Raw genomic sequence first — 23,037 nt, forward strand, 5'->3', positions numbered from 1 at the left:
CTCTTGTGGCCAGTTCTAATTGTGATATTTGAAACTCAACAAACACTAGTCTGAAACATCTGAATTTCAGGCCATGTGGCTGATCAGCATCTTGGATTAAGGGAAGGTCTGACTGAACAAAGAGTAACTTTGGGGATTTAAAACCTGGGGGAAGATCACAGACTGTGCGGTTAATGGAGACCGGCAGTGTCTGTGTAACCCCGATATTCTTTGTGGTGTTGCTTATCACCCTTTTGTGTTCCACAGATGATCTGGCTTGTATTGGCTGAGTGGCACTGTGATCATTTATGAAGTGGTAGAATGTGTGTGTGAACTTGTCTAAACAATAACTTTAGGAGAAGACTGTCTGAAACAGTTGTGACCTTGCACAGATCAGCAACAGAATTTTAAAAATTACTGAAATGCTTTCAAGCTTTCTGAATGATAAATTTAAAATTTTATTTGTCAGGATGAAGAGGAAAAGGACGACGGGGAAGCTAAAGAGATCTCTACACCTACGCACTGGTCTAAACTGGATCCAAAAACGATGAAGGTAACTACTTTTTTAAACTTGATTCCATCGTTCATTTTCTTTCGTAAAGCAGGATCTGAAATACAGCTGTGATTCCCTTAACCAAGGAGAAAAATTTAGTAGCGTTTTTTGTTCCTTGCTGATTTTATAGGTATTGTGTATGACATCACAGTATGAGAGTGAGACTTCTGATTTTAATAGGTGAATGCAGGTGATTGAAGCTGTTGTGACCTCTTGAATGCTGTACGATTAAAGCTTATCACATATGATGCAGTTTAACTGGAAAATGAAAGTTCTGCGTTAATCTGGTCATATCTACTTGTATTTAAAAATGTGGGGTCTAAAATAGTTTAATGTTAGTTTAAAAAGGCAATAATGAGATGAAAATATACGTCAGGAAACATAATAAAAAGTTTCCACAGAAGAGGTAATAGCCTTAAACTACCAAATCTTTCCCTGCCTCTATGAAGCCCTTTGAAAAAGGGTTCTTTAAGGAGAAAATGACTATAATCGTAATATTTTGTATCGGTACTTACTAGTGTTACTCAGTAGAGATTTAAAAAAAAAAATACACTTTTCAGTGATCTTGATTTTTACTTCACCTTTTCTGCTAATCACGTGTTTTACAATGTCACTGGTTGATACCACTTACAGAGCTTTTATTTACCAGGTAAATGACCTTCGCAAAGAATTAGAAAGTCGAACTCTTAGCTCTAAAGGACTGAAATCTCAGTTGATAGCTCGACTGACAAAGCAACTGAAAGTAGAGGAGCAAAAAGAAGAGCAAAAGGAGCTAGAGAAGTCTGAGAAAGAAGAGGAAGAGGAGGAGGATAGGAAATCTGAAGATGACAAAGAGGTTAGGTTTTGGATATATTTGGTTTAAGTCTTATTAAATATACATAAAAATACAGGTATAAATTGGTTTAAATAAATATGTAAGTATAAAAAGTACAGAACTATGCCTTATTTTGTAGTTCTCAGATGGCTATTCTGGGAACTCTTGCTGTAATTCGAGATGCTGAATTGGATTGAAATCTTGGCAAGCTTCAGTTCTTGTATCAGCAAAGTCAGCTGAAATATGCAACTGCGCTAGAGGTGACTGAATTAATGTCAAACTATAAATGTAAGAAGAAATCCCAAACTTCCCTACAAAAAATATGCTCATTCGCAAGCAAGTAAATGCATTTAACAAGATAGTAAATTCTTTACCCTATGTGAAAAGTAGCTGCTTAGTTGTATTTGTATTTATTGATGTACAAGCCGTAGGGAGTTACTGTGGAAATGTTTATTTCAGCCTGTAAAATAATGTCTCAAACAGTCCAGTTCCTTCACATGGCTATTGGTTTGGTTAGGTTCTTTTTTTTCTATATCATCGAACTTCATTTTTCACTTCTGGATGAACTCCCTGTGCACTGAAGTTTCTCAGTTTTTTAGTTGATAGTTTCAGTACTGCTAAATATGTTTTTATATTTCTTGAGGGTGAACAAGATCTGTGCAATAATGCCAAAGTCCAGCCACATCAAAAGGGCATAAATGCATGGGAAACATTGTGTTACTCGCTTTTAAACCTGTGTGAACCTTTTCCTTGTCAATGGAGCAGAGGCTAAGTTATGTGCTTACTAATTCTTTCAGCTGCTGCCTTCTTCCAGAGTTTGGATGAGCTAAATGGTCTTGGGATTCCTTGCGATATCTTCCTTATATGATTAGGAGCAGGAAGATTTAATTGTTTGCGTTTTAGAGAGCAAAAGCTCTGCCATGACTTACTTACTTGTAAGGCTTTAATGTTCCTGTCTTGGCAATCGATAAGCTGCTTGGTATTTTACCTTTAACCTTTATTTAAAGTTGCATTAAAGTTGTCTCTGTGAATTCCATTTCCCAAACTCAAAATTTCTGAGTTAGTCGTTACCTGCTAATTGTTGAAGCAGTGTTGGATAACTTTGGGAAATTATCTAAGAAACTTTACTATTCCTATGTAATAAATAAGATAAAGTAAGATTTCCCTGTGCAGCTCTGAGAACATTGAAACAAAATACTCCTCCAGATCACTGACTCCTTTGCTGGCTTTGCCTACCATTTCTTGAAGTGAGCTAGGTCTGTTCCTTCCGGAGCTGAGTAAACATGCTGCACCAAGCACCACAAAATAGTTGGAAGATGCTAATTGCTTTGAGGTTAAACAACACAGCATGCCCTGCTTTGTGTTGCTCAGATTTCCAATCTTCACTCTTAAGCTTGTGTTGGCAGTGGATGCGCTATGCGTTCTGTAGATACCGGTGTAATTTCTGTCTGTTATCTGCCTTGCATTAAGCAATCTTAGGCTTTCTTCCATTTTCTTCAAAGCAGTGAGTCCTGAAAACTGATATAATAGAAGCTGCAACTTTGGGAATATGCTCTGTGTTATTCTTTGCCTCTTCAGGAGGAGGAAAGAAAACGTCAAGAAGAAATGGAACGTCAGCGGCGGGAGAGACGGTACATCTTGCCTGACGAACCAGCGATCATTGTACACCCGAACTGGGCAGCAAAGAGCGGGAAGTTTGACTGTAGCATAATGTCACTCAGTGTTCTTCTGGACTATAGGTTGGAGGATAATAAAGAACATTCCTTTGAGGTAATTTAGTTGTGCTAGTGTATTAAAGCGACTTTTTACTGAGCTATGCATTGTAATGCTGTGTTGAATTAAAAAACATTGCTTAGCAGGTGTACATATGTTTATAGTTACTTATTCTTTTTAATTCTGTGGTAATTGTGGTATTCTTAAATTCATGATAGCATGGCAAAGTAAAACTTAATGTAAAATGAATTTTGTTGTGCAAGACCTAGGAAAAGCAATCTAGTATTTGGTAGCAGATTTATAATAGCAGTGTAATCAGAGTGTAATATCTAGAAGAAACACACAAATTTTCATGGAACAGAGATTATAATTTATACAGCTAGTGCAGGTCTTAAACTACTGCAGTACAGGAAAGAAATGTAAAATTCTTTAAGATTTGCATATTCAAAACAGATAGCAAGAAGTATCAACTGCATAAAACTCTGACATGGTGAAAATTAAGATAGCACCTCATTAAAATAAATCATAAGTGTAAAATTTTTTAATATGCACTTTGAAACTTTGTCAATTCTCTTCTTGTTCTTTATGTGCAGGTTTCATTGTTTGCAGAACTCTTCAATGAAATGCTTCAGAGGGATTTTGGTGTCAGAATTTACAAAGCGCTAATTTCCCTCCCAGAGAGGGAGGACAAAAAAGACAAAAAAAGCAAAAAAGATGAACGAAAAGAAAAAAAGGAAGAAAAAGAAGAAGAAAATGATGAACCAAAACCTAAGAGAAGAAAATCTGGCGATGATAAAGATAAAAAAGATGATAGAGATGAGAAGAAGGTCTGTGTTAGCTTCTATAGAAGTACTATCCTGTCTGGATCAATATTAAACTATTTGGATTTCACTTCATTGCTTTCTCAGATTTAATTTTTGTAGTGTTAGTTAATTGATCTGACTCACTAATCGGTTTAAATAAGTTTCATTCAGTCATTTAAAAATTGTACGGGTTTATTTGAGGGTGATTTTAAACATGTTTCCTTCTCTCCCCTCATTTTATCTCTATCACTTAGATTTGAGTGTGTTTATTTTTAAGTGACTAAATACAAGTGTACTCAAATTTTGAATCTTTTATCATCTTTATTATCATCTTTTGATGATAGTGTGATGTTTTTAACTTTCCTGTTTTTTAGTTCTGACAGGATTAATTTTTAGGAACTTCTGTTACAGAGGGAAGAGAAAAGGAAAGATGATTCCAAAGATGAAGAAGAAACTGAAGATGACAATAATCAAGAAGAATATGATCCAATGGAGGCAGAAGATGCTGAAGATGAAGATGAAGGTATCTTGAATTGGGAATTTTTTGGCTTCCGGACTTGCTTTCGAGTTGGAAAATGCACTGAAAGTAGAAATCTAAAAGTGCATTATCACACTAATTCTGTTTCAGTAATCCTGACCGGTGCTACTTAAAATGAGCCTTTCCGCTAGGCATTTTATTAACATATCTTAAATTAATCTGTAGCTGTGGTACTGTAAGTAAGGCATGCATATAGAAGTGGTTTTATTTTTTTCAGAATGCAGACCACTCGCAACTCCAATTGAAGTCAGTAGGAGATGTGAGTATTCAGCACCTCTGAAAAACCAAGCCACTTTGAAGTGCCTAACTTCACATTCCTCAGTTGTAAAATGTCATCCTGGTTTTTTTTTTTTTTTAGACTGGAATGTAGTGTGGGACTTGTTTTATGAAACTGTAAGGAGATGATTTCTTTTTGAGTGGAGTTATGTTTGCCTGAAGAAGTGGGAAAAAGGACTGGGGAATGTTCCTGTCTGCAGGAGATGCAGATAGCCCTCTTTCCCACCTCAGAGATTAAGGAAGATGTGAGGCACGCTGTGTGCTTTTTGGTGTGTATTTTTTAGGGGGAGGAAGATGCCAAAACAGAGTTTTCATCACAGACGTAGATTTGAACTTGCTTACATATTACAGTCCCAGTGTTTTCTAGCAAGTGTTTTCAGTTGTGGTTTTTTTTTTTTGCAAAAGGTATTGCACCAGCCTTGAAAATGGGTGTTATTGGTGTTATCTTTTTTTTTTTTTTCCAAAATGACTCTTAATTGTTTGTAAGTCTGACCCCTGAGCACATGCCCTGGACTCTTTTGTTCTGTGCAAGTGCTGCTACTTCCCATAATCTGCCCTTGTGCCATTCTCAGTGAGATTTGGTGAGACTGATAAAACTTCCCATGGAGGTGCAGGAGAAAGCTTGTCATTCTCAGAAACGTATTGGCAAAATTAAAAAAATGTTTGCATATATAGTTTTTTCGAAGTTCTCAAGAAAGGCAAGCAGTTTATTAAAGAAATTTACCACATGATTATGTGACAAAAAACTTGTATATAAGGTGCAGCACTGCATGCTATGGTATGTCCCTGTAGCTGTCGCATTCCTCTTTCTTTTAGATTTAGTTCGACAGTACTATCTTTTTAAAAACAAACAAAAAAAGCCACTGCTTTTAGTGCTTCACATCTAACAAGCAATGTGATCCATAACTTTGAGAATCTCAAATTTAGGATCAAATACACCAGTAATACCTCATTCAGTCATGAGTATAAACACTTTTTTAATATACAGTTGGTACCATTTTCATAATGTAATCTAAAATATTGAAGAGTAAACATACTGGTTTTTTTTTTACCTAATAGGAATAACCATAGTTGAATGTAGACTTTGCCAAGCCTCTTTAGGAAGAAGTAATTTTCTGCACACCACTTAAACAGATAGCAATGTTGGCACACCTGGTTTTGGTCTGGTTAGCATTTATTTCAGCTCTTCTATGTGTGCAATAAGAAAGAATCTACAGGATAAAATTGACAAACATTTTAGGTTACAGTAAGGTCAAAATAGAAACAACATCTTAAAGGAGTGATTTAATCTTATCATAGAACAGCTTGGGTTGAAAGGGACCTTAAAGATCATTGAGCCCCAACCCCTGCCATGGACTGACTGCCCCCCAGCATCTCAGGCTGCCCAGGGCCCATCCATGGCACTGGGCACCTCCAGGGATGGGGCACCCACAGCTCTGGGCAGCAGTGCCAGGGCCTCACCACCCTCTGTGTGAAGAATTTCCTCCTAACATTTAACATAAACTTGCCATCTTTTAGTTTGAAGCCATTCCTCCTTGTCCTATCACTATTAGACAGTGTAAGAAGTTGTTCCCCCTCCTGTTTGTAAGCTCCCTTCAAGTACTGGAAGGCCACAATGAGTTCTCCCCGCTAAATGTAATCTGTTTTTTGATTTTTGGGGGGAATACAATGTTTTCAGATGTTTGAAGGTTTATGTGAACTGTTTACGGATTTACTGTGGGAGTATTGAATTTTCTGTCTGTCTTATAGACCGTGAAGAAGAAGAAATGAACAAACGAGAGGACAGAAGAGAGGGAAATAAGCACTGTAAAGAGAGGTCATCTAAAGATAAAGTAATTAACATCTTTCATAACTGCATATAATCTTGTATAAAGATGTCATAATCAGAGTTTACCTTTGTTTTCATTCTAAGACCTATTTATGCTCCTTGATTACTTCAGCACTTCTAAAGTGAAACTATATAAAGAGAACATGTGACAGCTTGGGTTAAGGTGCATACAAGATGCTTTAATTTATGTACTAAAGATTGCTGGTTTAAAAATTCTTGGAAAAAAATCTTATATAAATCTAAACTGAGCGTGTGAGAGGTAGGTGATTATTTTATCCGTAGTTTTCAGCTGCTGTATTTATACATAATAAAAGCAGAAGTTTAGCTAGACTAATAAACTGGCTTTTTTTTAAGCTTGTCTCCATAGTTTGGGTTAAGGAATAGCATAGGTTAGATTTGTGATGCTTGAGTTTTCCTTATAAATGTTAAAATGAAGTGTCTGACCCTCTTTTTTTTTTTTTTCCCCAATGGAAATTAGTAGATGAAGAATAGAAATAAGGGGGGAAAAACAGACTGCAGAACTGTTTTTCCTGTGAGAGATGAATGTTCATTCGTTACATGCTTACAGGGATTTCCATTTGGAAATGGCTCTTCAGTGAAGGCTTAGGCTGGAGAAATAAGGATTTTTTTTTTACTATTTTTTCAAAATTTTTAACATATTAGCTTGGACAAAATGAAGCTGGCTGCCAGGTGTTTCTGTTCATTATGCTGCAATTCTTCTAAATAATTAAAAATTACTCTTCCGAAGTAGTTCGCTTATATTATATTTGAGTTCAGTAGGTAAATGTTAGCTGTATTAATCGTTCCACTCAAAGAAACAATACAATGAATAGGGTAAACATCAGTTATTTGAAAAGTTTACTTGTTTCTAGCATAGGATGTGAACGTGGAATTTTTGACTTTCTAATGATCCAAATACAAATTTTCTGCAGGAGAAAGACAAGACACAGATGGTAACTGTTAATAGGGATCTTCTGATGGCTTTCGTTTATTTTGACCAAAGTCACTGTGGGTATCTTCTGGAGAAGGACATGGAGGAGATACTGTACACTCTCGGACTACACCTGTCTCGTGCTCAGGTTTTGCATCTTCTTTTTCTTGCTTGTTTTCATTTTATACCCCAGTATGTTAAAATTCAAACAGCTGTGCAATTTCTTTAGTTAAGTTTTTCAAGTTAAAACACTCTTCTTTAGGTAATTTAATTTATGTATTAATACCGTACTTATTTCCTGTGTTTTAGGTCAAGAAGCTACTCAATAAAGTAGTACTTAGAGAATCCTGCTTTTACAGAAGACTGACAGATACTTCTAAAGATGAGGAAAACCAAGAAGAATCAGAAGAACTACAAGAAGATATGTTAGGTAGTGCTTCTTGTATTGCAGAAACTTAAAGAAAATTGTTCTTGTGTGAATGTTTTGAGAGTTGTGAGATGCTTGCTTTCTTGCAGTAACTAATTCAGATCTGCAGAGAACTTGCCAGTTTGGAAAAGTAAATCTTGGGCAGTTCGTAACGTACGGAAATTTATGAACTGTGTGGCTTCCCTCAGGCATTGTTGCATTGACTGGATAAATCTTAGGGTCCTGGAACAGGAAGGAAGGATGGAGGTTGAATGTTGAGTGTTGATTAACAACATTATTCATTTACAGTAGGTCTGCAGTCAGGAGGATCAGTGCTGTAGATAGTAGAGCAGAGTGTGATTTTTTTTCTAAAAACAGATTATTACAAGAAGAAGGAGTAAAGGAATGTCATGAAAGAAAGAAACTTCATTCTTTTTCACCACATAGGAAGAGAACATGTCATGGTCTTGACTGTAATATTAAAGGTGTGACTGTTGAATTAGTATGGAATGTTGCTTTTAAACTGACATAGGAAGTTGGAGGTTGATCACTGGAACTGTAAGCAACCAAGGAATGCCAATGATTATTTATTAATATTAATCAAATTTAGGAAACAGATTGCTGTTGCCCTCACCTACAGTAAAGCAAGAATCAAAAGCTGTAGAAGAAAATGTTGGCCTTATTGTATACAACGGGGCTATGGTGGATGTCGGGAGCCTTTTACAGAAGCTGGAGAAGAGTGAAAGAGTGCGGGCAGAGATAGAACAAAAGCTTCAGCTACTGGAAGAAAAAACAGGTGTGACATTGCTTTGAATATGGTACTTACATGGATGCAAGATACTAAGATTTTTTTCGTAGATAAACTAATCTGTGATCTAGATTTCTTAGATCTTTGGACATTATAAACTCATTTTCTGCTTTCCAAGCCCTTTGAACTTGCACACAAGCAATAGTGGAAGTACAGTTTGTCACTATGCTGAAATCCTTTACCATAAGACTCTGAAGTGTAGTTAGAATACAGTATGATAAATGGTAATCCAATGCAGTCTTTAACGCTCATTCAAAAAAATAGTTAGGTGTTAGCATGTAAATAGAATGTTAGAGTGCAAAATGTGGTGTTGGAAGCAACTGACTACTTTCTTTTTTAAGATGAGGATGAAAAGACCATACTGCAGCTGGAGAATTCTAACAAAAGTCTGTCTGCGGAGCTCAGAGATGTCAAAAAGGACCTTAGCCAGCTGCAAGAGAACTTGAAGATCTCAGATGAGAAAAATTTGCAATTTGAGAGTCAGCTGAATAAGACAATCAAAAACTTAGCTACTGTTATGGATGAAATGCAGAGTGTGCTTAAGCAGGTTTGAATTTTTTTACTTTCATTCTTGATGGTTAAAAAAATTACGCGGTTAAAAAGAAAATATAACCTTCAAAACAAACCCTTTAAAATCAAATTAAAAATTCACGTGAATTCACAGCAGTAATGTCTCAGTGTATATAAGAGGCTCAGAGATAATCATTTTTTTTAAAGAAAACAAGTGCAATATACTTTCTAAGTTTAGAACACAAATTGCTCCTGACTTAAATATGAGAAATTTAATAAACCCAAACAATCATAATGCTTTCCTGTACTGATCTTGTCTTTCTCCAATAATCCAAATCTGCTGTTCCATTTGATGAGTTAAGAATAACTTTTCAAGGCAGAATGTAGGTATTCTGATGCCCCGAAGCATCTCCATCCCTATGTGGGAAGTTACTTGCATCATATTCCATGGAAATGCTGTGGAAACCCTGTAAGTAAGGCTGAATAGATGCAGCTTATGAAGGCAGGTCAGTGGCAAACTGTTACTGTGAGGGTGCCTTACTGCTGCTTCTGTCCACATAGTAACTTGCCAAATGTTTGACGTTTTTCTCCTTGTAGTATACAAGTAATGCATCAGATAAGTTGCTGTAGCTTGTTAAGGTGGCTGTAACTTAGAGCAGTCTAATTGCCATCAGCGTTGTTACACAGTGCTGCACCTCACTGTGTGTACATAGTAGACCCACTGCTCTGCCAGAACTGGCTACTGAAGGCACTGTGTAATTCTATTTCCACAGTTGGCACAGTTCAATAGCCTTGGTGTCATCCTGCCCAGTACTTCAGAGCTGAAAATGTTCTGTGACTAGTGCTTTCAGGCATCTTTGACCAATTCAAGTATTTTATGTTAGAGCTGTTACATGTTACCCTAACTTAATGGGTTTGTTGGAAACTGGTTTTGTTTGTTCATTAAAAAGGAAAGAATGTGAAGCAAAGCTTCTGGGGATGGCTGTGTGCTTCTTTTTATAAGTAGATAAGTCACATTTAATTTCTGTTCCCTCCATTTTTCAGGTAGGTATGAGAAACATGAATTGGTTATAAGTAATCGGAGTAATACACAGTATTAAGTTTTTTTTAAAGTTGAAACCAAACTGTATCCGTCTTGCATCGCTTTATAGTTCACACAAGAAGTATTACTTCCAGACCTCACATTGTTATTTCCCTTTTTTCTTTTAAAGGATATTGTGAAAAGCGAAGATAAAGATCAGAAATCCAAAGAAAATGGAGCAAACGTATGATAAATCCGCTTCTGTTTAGAAGAATGGTGTTACATAATGTAATATAAATCATGATACCAGAATGTATGGGAAGTGATGCATGTTTGATTTTAGTAGTATAAATATCTTAGTTCCAAAAAGATGTATAAAGTTTTATGAAAGTGAATGTCTGCTTCTGGAGATTGCTTGTAATTCTTAGCATTCAATTTGAGACACTCCTTGAGTGAAAATAATTTTGCATTGCAAAATGTTTTAGGATGAGCTTTGTTACAGTTTTAACCCTAATAAAGTTCATCACCGTAATACACAGTAGCAAGTATTTAATTACCAAATGTTTTTCATAAAAGTCTAGTGAAATCAAAATTTTCATTATTTATAGAATGCCATGTTTAGGTTTTTATTTTTATTTCAGCCTAATTAGTCTTTTTAAATTCAAATATAAATCACGAAATAGCATGCTGCTTAATTTTGCAAGTAAAAATTTTTTTTAAGAGCTTCTTGGATTTTTTTTTTTACTTGTCACCATTTTCTTTTCCCTTGCAAATGTAACTTCCCAAAAGCTGCTTGTATTCAAGCTTCATAATATACAGTAGTTCAGAGTTAAGTATGAGTTAAGAAAGCAATAGAAACCTACCAAAATACTGGTAGAGTTGTGAGATTTATATGAAAATATATGGGCCTGTTTTAATGTTTGTCATTTGTGTTTCTTTAATTGTTCTTACCTTTGGATTAATATATATGCTCCTTTTTAACAACAAATGTGGTGTATTAATGTGTATGGCTGGATGCCAGGCCAGTAAGTGTCAGAATAATGCCTTACATGGAGAAAATGCTACCATTGTAAGCCAACTCTAATTAAATTTGGACTTCTTTCCTAGTATGTGTAATTACTTCAAATACTCTAGTCCAGCAAAATAATGGAAACATAAGTATCTATATCATGTTATAGTTACTAAGGAGCAGGACACAGTTTTTGTTGAAAGTGGGTAAGATTGCCTTTCCTTGATGTTCATAAGTAATCAGATCTAAACTTAAAATGTAAAATGACATTTGTCAAAGGCAAAACTTACTCAAATGATGTGAAACATGGAAAATTGTAATTTGGTGCAACTTCGGGAAAATTAAGGATTTTCAAGGTTGGGACAGGAGTGTTTTATTACAGATTTTAGATTTTTTTTTCAGCCTGGATGGCTTAGGTATAATACCTGTTTAGGAGAGTCCAAGTGCCATAATATTTATGAATAACATACGTAAAAGCTCAAGTAAGTTCAAGTGGCTTTTCTGAGAAACACATTAAAATGCCTGAATTTATGTTCAAAAGAATCTAAGCTGGTGCTTTTATCGCTTACCTTTCTTGGCTCTTTTGGAGTCAGACAAGTGAAATATCTTTTTTTTATTATTATTATTATGATAATGTGCGTAAACTTCCCCCTCACTCATCTCAATTGAGTCACTGTATAAACATTAACTGTTTAAAGTAGGAGTTGATATAAAAACACTAATTCCATACAAGTACACAGAAAATGCACGCTTTATAAATAAAGAGATTGCATCTAAGAGTGGAGAGAGTTGTAAATTAATCTTACGAAAAGCATCAGCTGGTATACAGATGTCATAAAGACAAATTCTTTTGTACTCATTTTTCACCTTTTCCTTTGTACAGACTGACAGCATCTATTATTAACATTGAGCACCATTTAAAATAGCAAGGAAAGGATCAAGTTGGAAATACTTTTTTTATGAGTTTTCAGCAGTACATGTGAATGTGCAAGAGACTGATTTTAGAAGACAAGTTAACTTTTAGGTGCACTGTGAAATTTGTTGGAATCTCTTGCTTTTTTTTTTTGTTTGTTTCTACCTTATATGGCTGATATAAAAGCAGTTGTCACCTCAAACAGGCCTCATTTTGTGAGATAACTGCTAGTGACACAGATTTTTTTACAGTATTTAAAAAATAGCGCTTGAAGGAGTGTAATCTTGTTCTATATTGCTCTGATGTAACAGTGTTTCAATACAATGTGCAGTCTGCGTTTATGTTGGAAGAAAAATGAAAGGTTAAAGAATAAAGGGAAAAAAAAAGCCTACACAGAGCTTGACCATTCTCATGAAGAACAAACAATCTGAGGAAGAACGGACAACTTTACAGTGTGTTGAAGCAACCTCACCCAATGGCATAAGGTTCTGTATATACATAGCACCTGTGCTGGTCATTAGCTAAAGCCTCTGAGTAATGTTCCCAGGAATGTAAGTAGTTCTTAAAAAAAAATAATAATAATAATAATAATAAATCTAGTAGAGTGTCAGAAGTGGGGGTTTGGAGAAGCAGTCTTCTATCTGTTTCAATTTTGAACAGTGTTTTTGCATTTAATGTCCACACGTCACCCCTTAACAGGCTTCCCATTGCTGAGTGTATCACTGGGTGGCAGTTGCTGGCTGGTCAGAGAGCCAAAGCTAAGTCTTAGCTCTCATATCATTGAAACATCCATTTTATTTGTAGTTTTGAAATCATCACAGAAGTTCTTTGCAAAGCAACAGATCTAGGAGTGCCTTGTTCTCTACAGAAAGTACTGCTACACCAGACCACTACACAGAATCTGATTTTGGTTTATAGACTTTTTTTTTCCTTTTGTATTTGTCTAAAATGATTGAATTGGTGACATGAACCCTTAAAGAGTCATTCTCTGGCCAATGGATGCCTATGAATAAAGCTGGGAAGAAAGTTCCGTGTGATCCATCTGCATGCAAACTGGTCTAGAGTGAAATGGACTTTCATACCGCTCCTTTGCTTGCTCTGGTAATATAGGCAGAATTACATAGTTTCAGTGCTACATAGCAACAGTGGCAAAAAGACTAATAAGTGATTTTTTTCTCTAAATTTTCTGGAGAGCTAGGGATTGCTTGGAGCAGCTTCCAGCACCGCTGCATGCTCCACCAAGGTGGAGGCATAGACTCACCCAGTACATGATGTATTGTGGCTGTAGCACCTGGGCACTTCTAGGAGTCACTTCCTAATTGTTGTTGGGTTTATCCTGTCGTACTCAGCCTGTGGAGCCCTGAAGGGTAAATGTCAAAGTTAGAATTCTGTTGATGACTGCGGATTTCCACAGGTCTAGCATTTACAATTGAGTCGTTTCAGAACGTAGCTTTATAAAGCCTGGTTCATGAACATAACGTTTTGTCAGTATTCAGGCTGGAATAACTGCTCTGGAAGAGAGAATGGCTTTCAGCCCATCTTTCTGCTGAGTAACGTACTGTGTAAGTATCTGTTTGGATTTATGTAACAGTAAACTTTCGCTGATAATTTTATCAGGAATGTGCACAGAATGTGTTTTTTCTCTTGCTTCTGTAATCTTTGTGTACCCAGGTCAGGTTTTTAAATCTGGAGTGCATTTGTTCTGTACAGTTTATATTTAGAAATGTAAAATAATTCATTTTCAGTAACTGAGTCTTATGGCCACTGGTTGTGAAATGTGTAGGTAGGCACAGTCAGTGCACTTTGAGAAAGCAGAAGTGGTTCAAATAGAAATTCAACTGAAACCTGTATGTTGCCATGTAGTACAACAATAAAAATAGCATAAATAAATACCTCTATTTGGCTATCAAAACTACCAATGTTTTCCCAACAAACTTGTTTCTGTCTACTCTGACTCGTTAGATGTATTGCACTGCAAAGCGAGTACAGTAAAGTATATTTCACTATAACTTTACTAGTAATATTAATAATTAACACAATATTTTTTAGCTATTATTATTCATTATCTAATTGGGGCATTATGATGCTGTCCATTTGTTTGTTTTGTTGGTTGTTTTTTGTGTACTGGGTATGAGGTCAAATTGGTGCTGTTTTTCTAGTTCTTGCAGTGGTCCACCATTACACTCCCACTGCTCACAGAGCATATTAAGCCACAGACATGTCAGCTTTATTTTGCCCTACTGTTAAAATACTTCAATGATGTCCTATTTAGAAATAATATCTATATCAGATTCCCAGATAATTTTCCCTTAGTCTAGTGCAGGGCACAAGTGAAAGGATCCTGTTGACTGGATCATTCACATTTTGTCATGAACATACGTCTGGGGAGAAGGGGAGAGTGAAGAGGAGGAACAGACAGAATGCCAGCCTGAATAATTCCCCCTCCCCCCAACCTCTGTGTTGCAGCAAATATTTTTAGAGTAGTAGTTCACTTTGTTAGTCACTCACATCTTTTTCAATTATATACGGAAGAGTTTGAGCATGAGTTGGTTTTCTTCCCTGTTTTACTAAGGTTTTCTGGTCTTCCTGACAGAGAGTCATCTGATTACATTCCTGGAAGGGCAGAAGCAGAGGGAGAGCATTGCCCCTTGTTCCTGGTTCCTTTTTAGCAGGGCTGGGTGGTAGCCAACAGATTTGGAAATTAAAAACAGAAATTGCTTCCACATATAATAGAAATGAACAGTTGGAGATAATGATGCTGGTCTCAAAGAAGACTCAGACCAACATGACTCACTGAAAAACAGACCCATGCACACACACAGTGGCAGTATCAAAACAGAATTAGGTGGTTGCCGCTGCATGCCAGTAAAATGTACGTGCTGATGGGGAGATGGGTTGTCAGCTTTCAGCTTAAGAGTTAAAGATTTTGAGATGGTCTTTGTTTCAGATGTCTTGTTTTATCCAAGTGCTACTCAAGCAAATTGAAGTACTTTTAATAAGTACATTTCATTAAATGTAAGGTAGCAATAGGATCATTCATGTTGTAAGCTGGAAAATCATGAGGAACAAACAAGTTGAGGGTATCCTTAAAGCATATTCCCACAGAGATAAATGCTTTGTTATCTCCTCTGATAGAAGGGAGCCTTGCTTGTATTGTGTCACTAAACAGCTGAAAATGAGTAGTTGCTTAGCAATGTTCTGCTTGGTTTTCTGTTGTAGTCTCCTTCTTGAAATCAAGCCGATGAACCCTTGGTTTTTGTTGGAGGTGGGGGCCAAGGAGGAATTATCTTTTTATTACACCGAGGAGAGGAAAAATGTATTACCTTTTCAGGGGACATTGGTGGCAGCGCATCTACGCATCCTCTGGTCACCCATGGGGTCCAGTGATATGCTTACAAGGAATGTGTAGTCAGCATCTTCAGTCTTGTGATTTGGGATACAATGATGGACAACACGAAGGGGGACTTACAGGGGTGATACAATGGATAGTAATTGTGAGCCACTCACCAAAGCAGAAGCTATTTGGGTGGCAGGGCCTTGGAATAGGTGGGGCTTAGGGGTACTGTGCAGTGGATTCATTCAGATATTTATTTTACTTCAAGTTTGAGAAAAATGAAAAAGTCCATTTTGGGTCCACCATATTCCAAAGTGAGGAGTGCCCATACCTTGCACCTGGTGAGGGTTTTCCCCAGTAAATGAGAAGAGGCACTGTGCAGCTTTGCCCGGCAGTAATGAATGCATTAAAAAATGTGCAGAGCAATACTAATGCTGAAGCATGGCCTGTATGCCCTTGCAGGGCTCCCCTGCCTCCTTCACTGGGGCCTCACTTTGTGAAAGCGTAACCTGAGACAGTGTGAGAGCTGTGTTCTGGGGGAGGAAAACACAGCGATGGGATGGGGAGGGAGTCTTTTATCTGGGTGAAATTTTAGTGCAAAATTAAGGCGTTTTCCTTCAGTGCAGTGGGAGAGAGTCCCATGCTGGAGCAGCAGGATGGAGGGAGAGCCTGGGGCAGGGCTGACCGCGGTGGCTGCAGCCGGTGCTCCCCCATGGGCTGGCGCAAGCAGCCCTCCAGTGCCACTGAATGTATTTCCTCTCTTCTTGCTTATCCTCTTCGCTGCTTGCCTGTGTGATCCTGAAGGTGAGATCATTTCTGCTTTTCAAAGCCACTGGTTGACTGAGCAGGGCAGCATGAGCTGCCATCGGAGACTTTATTTGCTGCAACAGCCAAACCACACTCTCCCAGAGGGTGAGTTCTGCCCGTGTGACATTTTGTGATTAGTGGCATCGGCGTGAATCCCAGCAGGAAAAAATTCTGTAGCTAGGATGCTGGAAAACCAAGGAGCAAGCAGGGCAGAGCTACCACAGCCTTTCCCCAATATGGATATCAGCACAAACCAGGGTTCAGCTGCTGGTGGCCTGGTTTGAAACCAGATTGGTGGTGACCTGGTGTGTTGTTGCAGTGTATACGTAGGAAAAATGCTATAGGAAGCAGGTTTTTTTAGGGCTTTTGAGCAGGTTATGATGTTTCCTGGAGGAGGTGACTGTCCGGAGAGTGACACTCAAATCACCTGGAAGGTGCATCCATAACCAATGGAAAACTAATTCTCCTTAATTCATCATGAATGTTTTTAGACAAAGGACGATGCCTAGAATGAATCACTGATGCTGGATGTTATGGACTGACTCAGCACCAAGACACCTGAGAAACAGCTACAGCGTGTGCTGCCACCAGGGCAGGTAAAGGTGGAGGGCGCAGTACCTTGGGGTGATGGCTGCCCACCGGGAAAAGTATTTTCTTACCTAATGTAGATGTGATGCTCTGATACCAGCAGCTGTTTTTAGCCTCAATTCCTCTGGAAATGTCGACCAAAAAGAAGTTCCAAAGTAATCTTTTAACGCTTTTCTGAAAATAGAGAAAAGAGAAATTGATGAAAGATCTAAGAAGAAATCAGGTTCAGATATATTTAGATTTCTTCCTTAAGTATATAATTATTCACATGAAAAATTGTTTTACAGATGACATATTGCAGCTGTAGCTGTTTTGGTTCCCTCTTTCATTTAGATTTATTAACGTTAATGAGATACACAGAGAACATGCCATCAGATCTGGCAGAAGGAACAACAATGACAAAACAACCTTGGGGAAAAATTGATGAGTATTTTTAAGATCATACTGAAAAAAAAATGTATTTAGCTGTCATTTCTATTTATTACCTGCTATGTGTTCATATTCAATTAATTGTACTAGTGACCTTTCTAGTCTAATGTGGCCAAGCTGCAATCTAGGGCTTTGTCTAATGCACAGAAGTACAGCTGCTAGACTATTGAGTGCTGAAATGTAGTGGTTGCATTGAATAAATTTCAGCTCCTGGTACCTAATGCTGCCTTACAGCTTCTCAGTTTTTACCTGAGGTATTGGTTTTGTTCAGTAAAGTCCTTTTTATTGTTTGCAGCTCCTGGAGGGTGGGACAAACATCAGCATGCTGAGTCTGTTAATCCTTGGGTCTGTTTCATCCCTTGGTCCTTTAGAGTTTGTACTGCCTTGAATTGCTGAGCATCTTGTAAGGCCGTTCTTTTCTGACTGGTCCTTGATGGCAGAAGGCACTACATGGTGCTTCTGTACATTTTGCATTTTTCTATGTGGTTTTGATATGGCTAATTAGGATTGCTCTCTTTGGAAGATGATTATAGGAGACACCAAGTGCTAAGTGATAAATAAGCAGTGTAGTTCTTGCTTTATTTCAGCTCTGTCTGCTTCAACCTTTTAATCTGATCCACTTATGGTTTAACTTTCCATAAACTAAAGGCTTGTAAGCATTAGCAGCCAAGCCAGAAATGTGGTAAACTAAGACTGAGTAGAAGCTGCTGACTTGTTCAGCCCCATAGTAACAACTTGGTGTGTTGTGAACAAATCCTATTTTAGTTTGATTTCTAAAGATTAGTAGGGATTTTCATAGCTGTCATGTTGGAGAGGCTTATTATTTTTCCTTGAGTGTAGCTCAGTAATCATCTCTGTCTAGGGATGAATTAATGTCAGAAGTATATTTTTCTTTGGGAAGAACTGGATATGATTACATCACAAGAACTTTGTGTCAAAGTGAACTAGCAGTTCTTCAAGTGAGAATAACAGCTTTGAATTCTTTCTCAAAGCATGAACTTTGTCAACTGTTGGAAGACTTGAGGAATTCTTCATGATCTGCTTCAAAATTGTTAACATTTGTGGTGTCTAGCCTGTGTCATCCTTGACCAGCTAAACCTGCGTACCCTTCTCTTTACACTGGCTTTAGTTTATATAATGTACTTTTTTTCCCCCCCTTCTTCGTTCTTCTTTCCCAATAATTTGTAGAGAATAGCTATTTTCTGCCTCAACCCTGTTTTCTGACTCATCAGCCTCTTCATGCAGTCTCATTTCTCTGGGCACTCTGGCAACTTTCTGCTCCTGCTTCAGTGTGAGGTCCTCTGACTTCTTATCTGTTAATCCAGGAGAGGAGTTACAGGAAAAAGCAGTGGCTTATCTATTGGGTTCCATCTAAAAAGATGTAATATCTCTAGGTATGTCAGGAAATATTCTCTCTTATTGTAGTTAAGTTTGTGATTCCTTGATTCCTTTGGTTTTGACCCTCTTACTTGGCAGTAACCTATTTTATGAGGCATAGCGTGACCAGCCAAATCCAAATGGAAATTACTCTGGTAAATGAAATACACAATTATTCCTATCATCTTGTCTCTCACTGCAGTAATACTCAAAGGGATTTTGTCATGGTTTTATGATTTTTGGTTTGGTAAACCGTTGTCAGATTTCTAACAAGTTAGAATTCTCTCAGTTTCCTTTATCAAATGCCTTTGAAGAAGTTTCTTTGCGAATTTCCTTTGTTCAGACATTTGATGTTGAAGGGATGTTGTCGACGGTTTACGGGCGTTAGGCCCGATTCCGTGACAAAGGGGACGGGGGACCCAAGGGCCCACGTCCCGGGAAAAGGGGAAAGGGGAAAAGGGTAGGGAGATGGCCCTGAGAGCAAAGAACAGCGGCAACAATCTGAGGAGAAACAAACTAATTTACTAAATAAGATATCGGAATGCAAAACAACACACTATAATACAATATAATTACAATTTAAGCTGATAAATTCAATACAGAGAGAGAGAATGTCCCAAAATCAAGGTAGGCCTTACTCTACTACCGACGATAAGACGGCTGGAGAGCGAGGTGCTGCCAAGACGAGAGACGGCGGAAAAAGGGACAAGGTCTCGTGATCTGCAAGTTTTTATACTGCGAGCTTCTATCTTTTCCCTCCGGCTGGAAAATGGTAACAAAGGAGCAAAGTACCGTGGGGACTGTAGTAGTCCTTCTCTTCTGAGAACTAGGTATATCCACTACATGATGTTATGATGTGGAATACCAATAACTGAAAATCACAAAACCATGACAGATGTTTTCATGGTTTGACTTCTGTCTCTGGAAGCGCAACTGAAACCAATTTGCAAATGGAGTGTCGTTATTTAGGTCATTTTCTGGTAAAAAAAAAAAAAACAAAACAGATATGTTGTGTGTTTTTTCTTCCATCACTTGTCATAACAACCATATTCTCCTCTAGAAGGCTTTTCTCCCATTCTTTGTATATATTTTGTTCTAGGATAACCAGTGACAAGTTAGACAACTAAAGTGCAAAGGGGAGAAAGGTTCCTTGGTTTTATTTTTTTAAAGAAGCTGACATTATTTAAAAGTGAAGCTATTGGTATCACATTATCTGTCTTCATTTTATATAGAGAGACTTGACTGCTTGCTTTAATCTACTTGCTCTGAAGTTGTTGTTTGCGGTAATAGGAAATTCAAGCCACACAGATTTCTCATGCTTTGTGACTAATGACTGGGATGTAGGGAACAAAGTCCTAAAACGATCTCAGGAAACATTCCTTTACTGCAGCACATGCGGCAATAACAGTGCCTGCAAATTCCATCATCACTGGGTGAATTTCTATAGGACATTCAACCTAGGGACATCGGCTGTCAGCGGTGGGAATCACTTGCCCTTGTCCTGTAGTATCTTCATCTGTGGCCATGGCACATGAAAAAGGGCCAAGACTGAGTTTGCATGCTGCATTTACAGGACTGGGTAGGAGCTGCTATATTCTTTTCCTGGGGGGATGGAGGGGAGGAAGGAGAGAAAATCACGGCAATCCAGATCTCCCTCGGAGGGTTAAGCGGGGGCGGGGTGGGGGAGACAGTTTTGAAAACGTTTTCCTTTTGATCTTACAGCTGAGCAGCCTGTGTGAAAATGCTAACATCCCTCCGCCGGACCATCTCCGGTGCTTAGCTGAGATGCGCGGTCAGTTGTTGCCCAAATAAGGGGCATCCCTCCCACCCTTCCTCTGCAGCCCCGGGAGAGGAGCAAGGGAACGAGATGAAAATGTTCTACTGAAGACTGACGTTGAAAGGACAATACACTTTTCTGTGAAGTGCTTTGTCCATTTTTGCTCCAGTGTTGACTGAGCTGCAATGAGATCAGGCAAGGAATTGTTTTACGTTCTTATCTGTGCATTTAATGGAGTAGTCCGATAGGTGTAGCTCCTCATTTCTCCTCTTTCCCTGCTGCGAGTATCTCCTAGAAATTAGGAAGAACTGAACGTGGAAAGGGAACTAAAAATCTCAGAAGTGGGCAAAGCTTTGAAGATTTGAGGTGTCTAATGCTAATTCAGTATTCAGATTACCTGTGATAGGAAAGGGGTGGAACTGACTTGGCAGGTTTTAAGACAGATCTATTTTAATTTCAGTAAGTTTAATTTGTTCCCAGCAATTAAAGTCAGTATTAGCAGCGCTTTGCTACATTCTAAGGAAACTACGGCTGAAGTTACGGTCGTCTGAGTAGCACACTCTGTTTTGCCACTTGTGTGTTTTGCCTGCGGCAGGTGATGCCTCCGGAGCGGGTGCAGTTTGTCAGGCCCTCCATGGGAGCACACAGCCTTCGTGAGGACTTGCAGCTCAGCAAGAGGCTCCCCAGCCTGCTTCCTGGGATTCCTTTCTTCTGGAGTCCCTTTCTTCCTTTGACTTTCATCCTGCCTCACTAAAAGGGATGTAGGTTTGCAAGTCAAAGAAGAATAATCTTGTATTTCAATGGTGCTGGCTTCTGTGGAGTGCAGCTCACAGTAGGTGATCATACCTCCTAGAGGACTGTTTAGGATTGTTCAAATTTCCGATCCTTTTTATTTTCTTCGGGCTTGAAAAAAGAAGTGGATGATGGTGCTTTATTTTGCGTGGCTGTATGCAGGCTGTCAGAACGCGAAGAACAGTTTGAGTCTGTGTTTTAATCTCAAGCACTGTTTTTAAAGTTCTTTTCAGTAAGGCCTCCAATTCAGAGTTTAGCAACTTGTAAATTCTGTTGTAATTGGGTTTCCCTGGTTATCACAGTTGTTTCTGTGGTGATTGTCTGCGCATCTTCAGGAGGAAAAAAAGGAAGAAAATATTTGTATGCCTCGAAGGACAACTTTATATGTACCTCGCTGTCTTTGGCTTACTAAGTCAGTTCTCTCAGACTAATGGCTATGTAAGCCTCACGTTATTTCATAATGGTTAGCACTGAATCTAAGCTGGCACCAAGCCCCTGCCACTGACTTCAAACGAAGTGATACCTCTAAACGTTTCATGCTTTTCTACATCAAGTTCTTAGTAAGGTATTGTCATGGTTTTGTGATTTTCAGTTATTGGTATTCCACATCATAACATCATGTAGTGGACATACCTAGTTCTCAGAAGAGAAGGACTACTACAGTCCCCACGGTACTTTGCTCCTTTGTTACCATTTTCCAGCCGGAGGGAAAAGATAGAAGCTTGCAGTATAAAAACTTGCAGATCACGAGACCTTGTCCCTTTTTCCGCCGTCTCTCGTCTTGGCAGCACCTCGCTCTCCAGCCGTCTTATCGTCGGTAGTAGAGTAAGGCCTACCTTGATTTTGGGACATTCTCTCTCTCTGTGTTGGATTTATCAGCTTAAATTGTAATTATATTGTATTATAGTGTGTTGTTTTGCATTCCGATATCTTATTTAGTAAATTAGTTTGTTTCTCCTCAGATTGTTGCCGCTGTTCTTTGCTCTCAGGGCCATCTCCCTACCCTTTTCCCCTTTCCCCTTTTCCCGGGACGTGGGCCCTTGGGTCCCCTTTGTCACGGAATCGGGCCTAACGCCTGTAAACCGTTGACAGGTATTAATCCTGTATTACAAAAGGCTTTTATCAGTGTTTTGCACTAAACCCAGCCGCTATATCTGAACTACTGTTTGAACTCATAGCAACAAGGTACAAGGCACTACAATGTTTCTCGAAATTGTGATGGGTTGTGATGACCAGATCTGCTCAGTTTGAATTTCCTGTGAGGTGCGACATGCTGAAGCATTTGTGCACATATTTTTTCACTGTTTCAGTAAGTGCTCTGTAGTCACACCGTTTAACAAATATGTACCAATGGAGTGTATTTTTTTTTACTATATATAGTAGGCTCCACTCAATGTAATTTAATCTGATATTTTTTCTAAAATTTACCTCTAATAGTAAGATTAGTTGTACAGAACTTCATATGTACTGTATATTTCTCAGTGTTAGAGACTTTCAGCAAAATAAACTCCTTCTGTGTTTGAAGTGAGAAAACAAAACTCAGGAACACAGGCTGAGCTGTTCTATCCTCAGTCTTTTGCATTCTTGCGCTTCGAACCCTGAACAGTAGGTTTTAACTCCCTTAATGTGGATGAGGGTATCTGAACAGAGCTCATTTACTATTATTTTAATATCATGCAGTTAATGAAATAAATTACATGCATTAGTCAGTTTTAGTTATTGATATAGGTTCAAAATCAGAAACTTCATTTCAAGGTTAGTTGTAGCTTTTCTCTACTGCCATCTTGCTTTAGCTCATGTCCACTTCATCACTGAAGAGCACCAGGTCTAA

At 38.2% G+C, this 23,037-nt stretch overlaps 1 protein-coding gene across 5 annotated transcripts in view; it reads left to right on the forward strand.

Moving 5' to 3' along the window:
- Positions 1-12,493, forward strand: part of CCAR1 (cell division cycle and apoptosis regulator 1) — a 27,886-nt gene extending 15,393 nt beyond the window's left edge. For 3 of the 5 annotated variants that reach the window (XM_021400559.1, XM_021400560.1, XM_021400562.1), the window contains 12 exons: positions 449-532; positions 1,182-1,367; positions 2,925-3,116; positions 3,653-3,886; positions 4,274-4,385; positions 4,618-4,659; positions 6,426-6,508; positions 7,437-7,583; positions 7,745-7,865; positions 8,452-8,637; positions 8,991-9,196; positions 10,371-12,493. In XM_021400559.1, coding sequence (XP_021256234.1) covers positions 449-532; positions 1,182-1,367; positions 2,925-3,116; positions 3,653-3,886; positions 4,274-4,385; positions 4,618-4,659; positions 6,426-6,508; positions 7,437-7,583; positions 7,745-7,865; positions 8,452-8,637; positions 8,991-9,196; positions 10,371-10,430 — 1,653 coding nt within the window. In that variant the 3' untranslated portion in view covers positions 10,431-12,493. The remainder of the gene's footprint in view (positions 1-448; positions 533-1,181; positions 1,368-2,924; positions 3,117-3,652; positions 3,887-4,273; positions 4,386-4,617; positions 4,660-6,425; positions 6,509-7,436; positions 7,584-7,744; positions 7,866-8,451; positions 8,638-8,990; positions 9,197-10,370) is intronic. The other 2 variants (XM_021400563.1, XM_021400564.1) reach the window with 2 other exon arrangements.

This window comes from Numida meleagris, chromosome 5, assembly GCF_002078875.1.
Source record: "Numida meleagris isolate 19003 breed g44 Domestic line chromosome 5, NumMel1.0, whole genome shotgun sequence".
NCBI lineage: Eukaryota > Metazoa > Chordata > Aves > Galliformes > Numididae > Numida > Numida meleagris.